General features: G+C 38.4%; 2 protein-coding genes across 2 annotated transcripts in view; one reads left to right on the top strand and one right to left on the bottom strand.

The window, feature by feature from the left end:
- Positions 1–5945, top strand: part of si:ch211-195o20.7 (cytospin-B) — a 36947-nt gene extending 31002 nt beyond the window's left edge. The window contains exons 7-12 of the mRNA XM_007257597.4: positions 652–718; positions 829–907; positions 1756–1852; positions 3031–3147; positions 4083–4142; positions 4734–5945. Of these exons, the coding sequence (XP_007257659.2) occupies positions 652–718; positions 829–907; positions 1756–1852; positions 3031–3147; positions 4083–4142; positions 4734–4823 (510 nt within the window). The 3' untranslated portion in view covers positions 4824–5945. The remainder of the gene's footprint in view (positions 1–651; positions 719–828; positions 908–1755; positions 1853–3030; positions 3148–4082; positions 4143–4733) is intronic.
- A 2933-nt stretch (positions 5946–8878) lies between these two features.
- LOC111193183 (kazal-type serine protease inhibitor domain-containing protein 1-like) lies at positions 8879–12243 on the bottom strand. The gene is made up of 5 exons (XM_049463636.1): positions 12224–12243; positions 11418–11899; positions 9955–10115; positions 9718–9865; positions 8879–9207 (listed from the first exon to the last, which is right to left on the bottom strand). Exons 1-5 carry the CDS (start codon positions 12241–12243, stop codon positions 9104–9106), a joined length of 915 nt encoding a protein of 304 aa, XP_049319593.1. The 3' UTR covers positions 8879–9103.
- Between the last annotated feature and the right edge of the window lie 532 nt (positions 12244–12775).

The raw sequence follows: 12775 nt of genomic DNA, 5'->3' as shown, positions 1-12775 counted from the left end.
GGGCAATATTATATCGTATACAATATATTGTGACACAGAAATATCATGATATTAAAAATCCATATTGTGATAATAGAGATGTTCTGTCTTAAAAGTAGTCTATTATTTACTGTGAAGCTTTAGGTGTGTTTATTATATAATTGTTTTAATTGTTTGCAGTTTATATGCTTGCACTAAATATTCTGCAATATTATTTGCTGCATTATATTATTTTATGCTATATTATTTATTTTGCCACATTATGTTTATACTGTTATACTATTATACTATATTCCTGAAATGAATTAATTATTTTAGTTTTCCTATATCGGCAAGTATATCGTTATCGCAAAAATACCCTGAAATATCGTGATATTATTTTAGAACCATATCGCCCACCCCTAGTGTGTACACACTGGAAATGAGTAATAAATACAGTTCTTTTAATGAAGGTAAAATTTGACACACTTAACACTTAAACTTCAAAGCCTTGAATGATTTACTTTTAAATGTGTTTTTTTTATATTAAAAATTGATAGATACTCTCTGACCACTGCTCAACAGTGGAATGGTTTTATATGTGGATTTATTCAAACTAAATGTGTTTGGAAGAGTATGTGTGTGTGTGTGTGTGTGTGTGTTTGGTAAAACAGTGATGTTGTTAAATTCTAGAATAACAACCCAGCCAGAGAGAGACTGATCTTAGACCAGCAGGACAACCTGATCAATTCATATAAAGGTACACAGAACAAGCAGAAACCCACAAATACACTGAAAATATATTCATAGAGTGAAGACACTGCATTCATTTCTATCCCTCGTCTCTGTGTGTCTGTGTGTGTTTAACAGATAAAAAGGATGGGAATTTATCACATTTGTCGAGTTCTCCTCTTATAGATCTTCCCCTGAATAAGACCGGCAGGACGACGTGAGTGTAAATTGTTTTTCCTTTCTTTTTTCATTCTGTTTTCTGTCCTATTAAATCACTGTATCTCTCTCGCACTGTCCTTCTCTATCTCACTGAGCATCTCTCACTTTTACACTCTTACACTGCTCACAAAACTTATTCTGCACTTTGTGAAGTCATGTTTTGAACCATTTTAAATGGAACATCTGTTATAATTATAATAAAAATAATAATACGTAAGCAATAAAACACGAGAGGGAGCACTATAATGTGTAATATTGGCACAGCTGTTACAGTAGAGCAGCGCAGCAGGGCCAATATGACACGTTATAGTACGAACCTCGAGTGTATTATTGCGATTATACAAGAGTTTTAATGAAAGATTTTAAGTTAAAGAGGACGAGAAAATATGATGTGTTTGGTTATAAACACTCCTCGAGTTGTGTTTGCTGTTTGGCTTGTAAGTGCTGCACTGTTGCTAGGTTACCTGTATGTGGTGGAGTAATACATGGAGAGCTTCGGTTACAGTGCATTACCGGCTGATAACGGAACCCCTCTCAGCCTCTCATAGAACGCATCTCAGCCGATCAGAATGCAGGGTAGCAACTAACTGTGGTATAATAATAAATATAGACCTAATGCACAAATACGATGAAGTTTTGTATCTTCAGGACTAATAATTTAGTCTGCATGTTTATTTTAAGGTGTAAAAGTGTCCTGAGAAAGACATACATTAAGTTTCTTGTCGCTACCACAGTGCAAGATGAAGCACACACCAAACTGTTTGTTAGTTTGAGGTAATACAAACAGAAAAATTAGATTTTTAAAATATTTTTTCCCTTTTATTTTTGCTGTGCTTTTAAATCCAGGCCTCTAGAGGACTTCAGTAAGCTGGTGCGGCGGCATGGGGGCTCCAAGAGGAACTCACTACTGCGCTGGTGCCAGAACCGAACCATCGGATACTCGGTACAGAGCTCCACCCAAACAATCTGGTTAAAATGGCAAATTTCACATATTTTTTGAATTCATATATTTTAGACATTTTTCAAACTATCAGCAGCCATGAGCTCCTCTAAGCAACTGCCTAACATTAGGGATAGGATTACCCCAATCTAGAAATTAATAGAATTTATTCCTAGAAAGCAGGAGACAACTATAAAAGTTTTTTTTTTCAGGAAGCTGTTTACTTAATTTATTGTGTAATTAAGGAATAGCTGTTAACAGGAACAAATATGCAGATTTTCATAAAGAGAACACCTTTCCAACTGTTAAGCATGGGGGTGGCTGGACCATGCTTTGAGCTTGTGTTGCAGCAAGTGGCAATAAGAACATTTCACTGTTTGAGAAGAATGGGTTCAGTTCATTAGATCCTACTAATTCCAGACTTTTGCTCTGGGCCATAAAACAAAAACAACATTTACTAGCTAATCAGTAAAACCAAGAATGGCCAAACTTTGGAGTTTTTTGAGATTGAGTTTGGCTTTTTGTGTTCTTGTGCGAGTTTCCTTTGATTTTGAATGTTATTTAAGATTTAATTAAAAGGGACATTACACAGTAATCAACATGTTGTCTAATAGAAACAGACCCTCACAGCACATAGTTACAAAACACAATTATAATAATTAATATTAATAATTAATAATTAATAAGTGGTCCAGCGGATTAACGCTTGCCACTATGATCCAAGGATCGCTGTTTTAAATGCCAGGTAATGCCTTTCACGTCAGCAACCAGAGCCTGAGAGAGTCTGGTCTCATGTATAGGAGGAGACATGTGCTAGTATTCACCCTCCTGAGTGAGTTGAGTAGTTGTCCTTCCACAATGGGGGGAAAATGGAATAAAAAGTAAATAAATACAAAAATAAAATTCAACATATAACATGATCACATGTCATGCTAATGAAACTGTTTTGGGTGCTTTGTTTTTCTTTAACTTGTGTTAATGCGTGGGTTAGGCTGTAAATTGCTTTGACACTGGCTAGAAAGAAGTGAATAATCAGATGGATAAACTGATGATTGATTGATCTAATATTGATCTGATATATGAATTGAATAAGGTGACGAGTGTCACTGTCTGTATATATTGAAAAAGGAATAATTGTTTTGTTTTCTCTTCTACTCTCTTTATATCTCTCTCTCTTTCAGAATATTGAGATCACTAACTTCAGCAGCAGCTGGGTGGATGGTTTGGCCTTCTGTGCAGTTTACCATACCTACCTCCCTTCACATATACCATATAACACGCTCAGTCCTGAGAACAAGGTAATACACAACACCACCAATGTGGTAAAAAAAACTGCATTACAGAAACAGCCTCACTCTCAGCTTATGCTGAGCTACAAAATGTTAAATTATTTAGTGAACATCAACCTGCCTTTCTCACGGATCTCCCCAGCTACGGTGCTGGGTCAGGACCTCCCCTGTCTCTCTGGGCCCCAGGGGATCGCGGGCGTGGGGCAGCCAGCACAGTGCTGGAAAGTTAGAGTAGTTAAAATAGAGTAGTTGACCAATCCTGCTTTAGATTAAGGATAAGTCTGCCTACCTAATTAACATACAAATACAGAAATAAATAAATGAATAAATGTGGTAGTAAATAAATAAATGTAGAAAGGTTAAAATATATAAATAAACACATAAATAAAGAAATTCAGAAATAAATAAATAAATGTAAAACTACAGGAATAAATGTAAAAATAAAAAAATTTTTAATTTAATTTAATTTAATATTAAATGTGTTCTTTTTCATGACAAAATGTGTGTTTTTTTTGTCGTCCTCTATAACAATCCAATTTTCTCACCAAATTGTATGTTTGTTTTGCTGTTCACAAAATATTTTTGAAATAAGTAAAGTTTTCCCTGGAAAAGATAAGTAAATATAAGCATTATATTTCTACTTTTTAAGTACACTTAAAACACAGTTTTATTTACTAAATTTATCTGAATAAATAAATAAATGATGCCTGGAACCAATAGGGAAGATGCATGAATTAATATGGTGCTACATTTTTTAAGTTAGATCTTGAAAGTGTCTGTTACTAGTTTACTCAAGTGTATTTAGTCATACACGTCTTTCTTACGAAAACACAACTTTACTATAATTACAGTTAAATCGTTAGGATATTATGAAAGAAATGATGTTACTTTTTACAGTGTGCTAATGCTAAAGATTATGATTGTTATGTGTTTTTTTTCTACAGAAAGAAAACCTCTTACTGGCATTTCAGACGGGACAGAGTGTGGGAATCACTAACTCACTGGTGAGCTTATCCAAGATAACATACCCATGAGAGCTCTGTATGGATGGCCCAGTTGTGCACTTATGTTGACCCCACATATGAAGTTGAGTGATGGGCCCTTCAGGGTCCGTGATGGAACTAGGAGGGATTAAACAGTGTACAGAGTCAAAAAACACAAAATGGGTCGAAAAACAACAAAAGAAAGCATCCTAGAAGAGGTAGAAAACTAGATTCAATACTCGGCGAAAAGCTAAGGAAACAGAGGGGTATGTATACTAAAGATGATCAGGTGTGATCAATCAGAAGTCAGGAGAGGGTGAACACCACTTTTTCCCAAGTTTCTGACATTATTTACTTGCATAATGGGTGACCCCTTTTTTGTGTGTATTAGCTGTTCAGTTCAGGTAATAATTTATCAAAAATTGAGTAAACTCTACTCATACTAGGTGAGTGCAAGTTATTATTTTTTTATGGGCCCATGCCCATATTCTTCTTATTTGAGCCCCACATGAGAATGTAGACTGGGAATATAGGCATTCTGATCTTCAAACAGGTGATTTTGAGAATGATCAGCTCTGCTGATCAGAACCTGAACACTGTGTTTCTCTTCAGACAGTGGAGGAGATGCTGAAAGCCGAAGGTCCCGACTGGCAGAGAGTCCTGGGGTACGTGGAGAACATATACCGGCATTTTGAGATGTGATGCCTCCTACTGGATACCCACCATATTTGCCTTTCACCACTTTTGGACCCCTGCAGGTTTGACAGACACTCCAGCTACCATCTAAGTGGTTTCAGACTGGAGTAAAGTCCGTCAATATTCAATATTTTTACTTTCTTTAAACTTGAACTTGAAACCAACACTCTACAGCCCAGGACTGCTCAGTTCCCAGTCAAGCTGAGGCACAGGGAACTGGTTACACACCTGCTTTCCTTTTTATACAGAACATCTACCCAGAACACTTATTAAGGGAATTTAGCACCAGTTCCGCAAACTTCAAGACCTTCAGCTTGAAAATGGACAAACATGGTCCATTACTGTGGACCACTGCAACTGCCACTGTTTCGTTGCCATATGGCGCCCTCTGCTGGTCACAGTTTGAATGTACTGAAAGACACTGAAAGAATGTTGTAGTCAAAAAATATTGTTGTTACTAAAATACAGCTCTGGAAAACATTAAGAGATTAAAATGATGAGTTTCGTTGATTTTACCAAATTGAAAATATCTGGAATATAATCAAGAGGACGATGAATGATCATAACCCATCAAACCAAGCTGAACTGCCTGAATGTTTGCACCAGGAGTGTCATAAAGGTATCCAAAAGCAGTGTGTAAGACTGGTGGAGGAGAACAGGCCAAGATGCATGAAAACTGTGATTATTGCATTAAATATGAATTTCTGAACACTTAACTTTATAAATATGAACTTCTTTCCTTAGCATTATTAGAGGCCTGACAGCTCTTCAACATTTTGTGAAAATGAAAAAAAAAATATTGTCCATAGTTTATAGAATACAACAATAATGTTCAGAAACTAAAGTGGTCTCTTAATTTTTTCCAGAGCTGTATGTGAAAATGAACAGCCATCATTACTGAAATTATGCAAGGGTAATGTTGATAATTAGTGCATATCTGACACTCTTTGGTTGTTAGCCCCAAGAATGTTTTGTCACTCTATTCCTGATGAAGCAGTGTGTGTGAGGCAACTTAATTTAACTTGAGGTAAAAAAGTTTTGCCCTTTACAGCAAAGCAGCAATAATGATGATTTCCATTTACTTCTGATGTAAGGGCTGAAAATAAATGTGCACACTAGTTGACAGTGTCCATTAGTTCCTATACTCCAATAACGACACATTATATCAAAATAATAATGTTTATTTTCAAAAAAACAGTTCTTTAAAGAATTCAGAGTTTGCCACAACAGGTTTGAAAGAAATGTACCAGTGTTTTATAAGGGAATCTAGACAAAATATGTCCTACAGATTAGTATGATTAGCATTGTAAGCAGAACAAGTTCATAGTAACGCAATATACTGCCTTTTGCACATCCAAACACGATGTAAACATGTCCACAAATAGTAGTTAGACAGTACTGTCTGTGCGACTGATTTAATGAGACACTAATAGATAGAAGTAATAATAAACTGTATAAAACTGCTGCTTTACTACTGCTGTGTGAGGCTCTCCTTACATCCCAAATAGGAAACATTTGAGGGCTTCCAGTTGAAACTGCCTACTTGAAACTTGCAAATGATGACATCCCAGTTCAAACAGAATGCAGCGTAGAATCAGATCAGCTGAAAGTATCACCTAATGTTCTAGGTGGCAACTAGAATAGTTTTCAAAGCCTCACCAACTGGCTTCATTATCTTCAAGAGTTTTAATTTATTAAATTATTTTTTGCACTATAAGGCACATCTAAAATCCTATAATTTTCCCAAAAATCGAAGGTGCGCCTTATATTCCGGGGCGTCTTATGTATGAATTGTACCAGTCATGTTGTAAGGAGCAGTAAAGCCACTCCACTGAAGTACAGCTTTATTCAAGAGTTTCAGTTTAGTTTAGGGTGGAGCAGTATTAGAATTACCCGCTAACCGTGCTAATCTTTTGCCGTTCAGAGGTGAGTATTATCAGACTATAGTCTGCATGTTTACCGTGTAAAACAAGCTACGTGGGATGAAACGCTACCTAATATCGCCCTGACTTACCAAAACACTCAGGGTTTCTCAGTGTAGCTCTGTTGGGTGGCATTTATTGTGGCTAGCGCTTGCGATTAGCCGCTAATGATAATGATAATGATGCTACATCCAGCCTTAGTGGAAATGTGGAAATCTAAGTTTACTGTAAATAAACTGAAGCGTTTTACTTACCCAAATAAACAGTTTTCAGGAGAGAAATCTGTGTAGATTAACATCTAGTGCTCCTTTGACTTTAAGGGTGCTTTCCCACCTGCCTCGTTTGGTCCGAACCAAAGTAGCAGGTGTGAAAGGAGCCGTGAACCACAGTCCGGACCAAAGGACCAGATTTTGGTCCCACCAACAGAGGTGGTTTCAGTCCGGATCTTCTGATCCATGGTCCGGTTCGCCTGCAGTGTGAAAGCGCTTTTCTGAATGGTTCGAACTTTCGGACCAATTACAGAAAGCTGAGCAGGTGTTCCTCAACAACGGCAGCAGAAAAAGAAAAATAACCAACTACTACTGACTGCAGCCTGCGGGAAGGCGGAGTTAGACGTCCAGCGCGTCCAGTCCCGCCCACTTTGTCCACGCCACGCCTTGTCAGTCTCGCAAGCTTGTACATTGTTTACTTCCGTTCAGAGGCGGAGCTAATACATGATGCTGACAAAGTGGGCGGAACTGGACGGCATGACGCTAACAAAGTGGGCTGCAGTCAGAACCGGAAAAAACGGAAAAGCAGGAAAAATGAGCATGTTCGTTTAACGAATTTGAACTAACCTAGAGTACTGTGCCTGAAGCTGCTGCTGCTGCTGGTATAAAAACCACAATAGCAGCACCACTATGGAGACGAAATTGATCTGTTCATTCATTTTATCCTTATCCTGGAAAGGTTTCCCGCCGAATTAACCCATCTATATAAGGCTGCAGATAAATAATAAATCTTTAACCCAGTTCATTTCTTTTTTATGTACAACAACTTCAAAACTCCCAAACAAAAGTTGTGCCAACCTTATTACATATTGTGTTCAAATAATAAAAAAAACGTTATATTTCTAGTTGCCGTAATTGAAAATGGACAAACATGGTCCATTACTGTGGACAGCTGCAACTGCCACTGTTTCGTTGCCATATGGTCACAGTATGAATGTACTGAAAGACACTGAAAGAATGTTTAAGTCAAAAAATATTGTTGTTTCTAAAATAAAGCTCTGAAAAACAATAAGAGACAACCTAAAAAAAGACGTAAAAAGTTGGGAGGACAAGCCCAGTAGGAAAAATGATGCTGTCAGGAGTAAATGTGAAAAGTTGCAGACTAAAACAGCATCAGCCAAATTAATAACAGGTATTTGTTTATGTAATATATAAATGTGAAAAAAATAATTAAATCCAACATCAGGTGAAACCCCTGGGAGAGTTTTAAAACTCAACATCACTAAAGCTCAACACGCTTGGAGGAGAACAATAATTATTTGTTCGGTTACCTCAGCTAAACATGCCTGAAATCTGTTAGTTAAAGTAACTGAATGAGTAGTTATTGTTGAGCTTCAGTAAGTTGCATTAGCATCAATTTTAAAACATGCTAGCCCTCACCCTCTCAACAATCGCCTTACTACAGGATGGGAATTGGATATGACTAAAAACAAGCTAAAAATAAGGATAGAAGTAAAAAAAAAAAAAAAAAAAAAAAGTAGGAATTTGTAAGTATACAAATTGTTTGGTTGATGGCTAACCTTATTTAGCTTTAACTTAAGATAATATAGATTCTGGGCTGAACTACTGCATTTATCCTGTTGGAGAAACTGTGACCTTCAGCTTGAGTTAAACAGATGTGGCCTTTTATTTCAGAACTGTTCTGATATTTATGAGTCTTGGGTTTAGGATTTGCTACTCTCTGTTTATACTGTGTGTATAGTTTTAATCTTGTGATCTCCACACTGCAGAAGAGAGTGTGTAGAAGGAACATGTGGACAGCGCACACCAAGCATTTACGAGGAACTGAGGGAGGAACATTTTCTTATGGCCTTTAAAAATTACTACCACCTAGACTAGTACAGTGTGTGCGAAAAGAAAGTGCCAATAATTACACACCAAAGTAAAAAGTTGTTTATTAATTAATAGAGAAAGGTTGCTGTAAAGGTGTTTTTACTGTGATGACTGTAGATGATTTCCAAGCTCAATATTGTGCCAAAGTTCAATAGTAATAAAATTAATAAACACATATTTTATTTATCCTGTGTTGTGCTGGTGTATTTTGTTTAAATTGTAGCAGTTATTTATATGTGATTCTAAGATATGTTGAACATTATCACACAGTCAAAGACCCAAGGTCCAGCTCTTCTTCATGTGGCTCTTCACTTCCATCAGAGAAAAGGTCACTGTCATACAGGCCATTCGGGATGTTTCTTATCTCTGAAACAAAAAACAGATCAATAAGCAGTGAATGAGAGCTCCAGCATTACCATATTAAACCACTGCCATCAATCATCTCATGAATTTACATTTTCTGATTGTTGAGCCTGTGTTCTTCTCTTTGATTCAGATTGTGGGCTAGAATATATCAAAGCCCAGAAAGCTTTCAGCCTGCACCATGACCTTAATATCCACAGATTAATCAGTGTTTTTAGTGGCCACTTTATTAGAAACACCTACCTTGTCCTTCCACTCACTGGCCACTTTATTAAAAAATCCCTACAGTACCTTGCAGTTACACCCACTGGCCACTTTATTAGAAACACCTACAATACCTTGTAATTACACTCACTGGCCACTTTATTAGAAACACTTACAGTACCTTGTAATTACACTCACTGGCCACTTTATTAGAAACACCTACATTAGCTTGTAATTCTTCTCACTGGCCACTTTATTATAACCCCCTTCTTTGTACTACAATCAAACTGACCCATTTTTTCATCATACCGTTACTGATCACTGATAGGTGTGCTGAGGCAGATTTCTCTCCCAGAGCATTGTGGAAGATGCAGATGTAGATGCCTGCATCTGATTGGCGGAGGCCGTGGATCTGGAGCCAGGTTGACACAGTGTAGCGCTGCGGACCACCACGCACCTTATAGAGGAGGGGCATTTAGGACAGTGTAACAGTTCCAGTACAGCAGTGGTGTTTTATGATCCAATAACAAACAGCACCTCACTCACCTGTACAGAGATGTGAGGGTCATCCCCAGGGAGGAAATGGTCACTGTCCTTCTTCTTCCAGCCCACATTTGGTAAAGGGTAGGCCATCACTTCACACCCAAATACGATGTCATGGCCAGTATAGTTTTTCGAGTTTTTGGGGTCTCTGATTATGCGAGGAGCTATGAGGAGAAAACATCTACATTTACTGGCCACTTGATTAGAAACCCCTACTTTGTGCTTGCACTCACTGGCCACTATAATGCCTTAATACCTCCACTCTCTGGACATTTTATTAGAACATTTACAATACTTTGTGCTTTCAGAGATTTTCTTTGTATTATTAAAATATTTCTGCATTGTAGATTAATACTAAAGTCATCCAAACTATGAAGAAAAACATGGAATAATTTAATAAACCAAAAATGTGTTAAACAAACCTATAGACCTATACAAAAAGTAGCTCCTTGCTTGACAGCTTTGCACACTTCTGCATTTTCTCAGTCAGCTTTATGAGGTAGTCAGCTGGAATGTCTTTCACTCAACAGCTGCAAATTGTGCATCAGTTGTGTTGTGAAAATGTACAGTTGGTATACAGTGAATAGCCCTAATATTGCTCTTATCTATACTATTGCAAAAAAATAAAATTCTAAAAAATTCTAAGAACTTTGATACTTTGACCTGACAATTAATTATGTGTTCCTTTGTTGTCTTGATGACTTTAGTACTTATTTACAATGTAGGAAAAAAAAACTTCACTGAAAAGATGTGTCCAGACTTTTGATTGGTACTGTATATCTTTTTAAGAGCCCCTGTACAAGGTAGGAAACACCTACCTGTTTATTGGGGTGAGTGAAGCGCTTTAGTTTGTATACAGTAAGCTTAGATTGCCAAATTTCTCCGGCACTAAGACTAGAGTATTAGCATTAGCTGCTAACTGCTAATGCTAGCCTGACAGTGCTACACTGAGGAACCCTGAGTGTTACGCTAAGCCAGGGCATTATAGCTAGTGATTCGTCCCATGTAGCTTGTTTTAACATGGTAAAAACACGCATGTTACAGACCGATATACTGTCCTATTAATAGCAAAAGAGCTAGCGCTTAGCGTGGTTAGTGGCTAATGCTGCTCCAGCAGTGCTAGCCAGGGTTAGCAACAGACTACAGACCAATAATACTTACCTCTGAATGGCGAAAGAGCTAGCGGTTAGCGGCTAATGCTGCTCTAGCAGTGCTAGCCAGGGTTATCAGCAGGCTACTGGCTTTACCTACCGCTGAAGATAACATTCATACATGAGGCATACCAGATTATAAGGTGCGCTGACGATTTTTGGGAAAAATAAAGGATTTTAAGTGCGCCTAGTGCGAAAAATACGGTAGGTCACTAAACATGTAAAATTACAATTAATTAATTAAGTGTTACTGATTAAATTACCAGCTACTGTATAAATTAAATGTAGAAACATGTAGAAATTAAATGGACGTACCAGCACTGCATGGTCCTGGAGCCGTTTGGTACAGCATGGTCTCTAACTTACTGGATGCCTCTCTTAGCTGGCACAGGTTGGGATATGTCCAACCATCTGAGCCACACACCACCCCCCTGCTCTTACACACACACCTGGGCTCTGGCTCGGCCCCCAGACCCCTGGCACGGGACGGCCTCCTCTGGCAGCGCAGCCCGTCACCACAGCGGCCGTAGAACTCCTGAGAGCGGTCGAGGTCACACCACTGACCTTCAGCATTACCGCAGTGCTCACAACAGCCGCACCTGTCTCTCACCAGGCCTGCCGGACAGCCGGATGGCACCACAGGGCAGCGAGACCTGTCACACTCCCCACAGCTCTCTCCCTCCTCCCACAGCCGCAGCCAACCACGGTGCTGAGGGGGCACGGCCCAGGATAGGCATACACACACTCCTACCCATACACCCATCCACCACACTGCAAACCGGAACATGTGACTGCTTCTAGAGCAAAACACAAACACAGGTGAAAGGACACTCTTAATTAATACAGTAGAGAAGCTGGTCACTCCACTGCCCTTTAAATGTACCTGCAAGAACTTGAAAGAATAAAAAGTGTCCTGCATGATATAGGTAACACAATAGGCCTGGCTTTTTCAGGCATGGGTAGATGGAAACCTCTTCCCTCATCACTTGCATTGAATCTGTTGGCTAATGTATCTGAGCTGGATATTTGGTTCTTTCCTCTGGGTGTGTTGGCTGTTTAGTGATGTAGCATTAGCGGCAGCTAAGACTTTACATGTATTGGAGGCTTGCACTTGTCCTCACCCTCCCAGTGTTGGGGACATCACAAATGATAGGGGGAGTCCTAATAGGTTAATAGACCTTTTTCACATTTCCATATTTGTTGAAGGTCTCCTTCCACTAAAATCCACTTTTTCTTGTTGTTTGTGAAATACAATAGGTCTCTCTGAGTTGTATATGCATGTTGCATATGAAACTGTCTCTTAGCCTCCACTGTCTGCAGTACCTAATTTCAACTATCTTGTGTAAATAACTATAGGCTTACATCAGATCTCTGGGGGATTCTGCATTTTACAGAGACCTTAAATATACATTAGGGAAGAACTATTTGACAAGGTAGCACAACTCGACAGAACACCGGTCAAAGCGTGCGCCATGCTACATCTTTATATCTAAGTCTATATCTCTTTTAGAGTTTTAGAGCTGAAAATTTACTGTGGGGCAAAGGCAGTGCTGTTAGCCAATCAGAGACGATATGTTTGCATGTATGAATATTTATGAGCAAGAACTGAAATCCTGTCTTTTTTCAGAGACCACTAATCCAGTGAATTAAAGCAGGATTATACAGAAATACTG

This window comes from Astyanax mexicanus, chromosome 14, assembly GCF_023375975.1.
Source record: "Astyanax mexicanus isolate ESR-SI-001 chromosome 14, AstMex3_surface, whole genome shotgun sequence".
In the NCBI taxonomy this organism is placed as follows: Eukaryota; Metazoa; Chordata; class Actinopteri; order Characiformes; family Acestrorhamphidae; genus Astyanax; species Astyanax mexicanus.
This window is presented reverse-complemented; position numbering and strand designations above follow the sequence as displayed.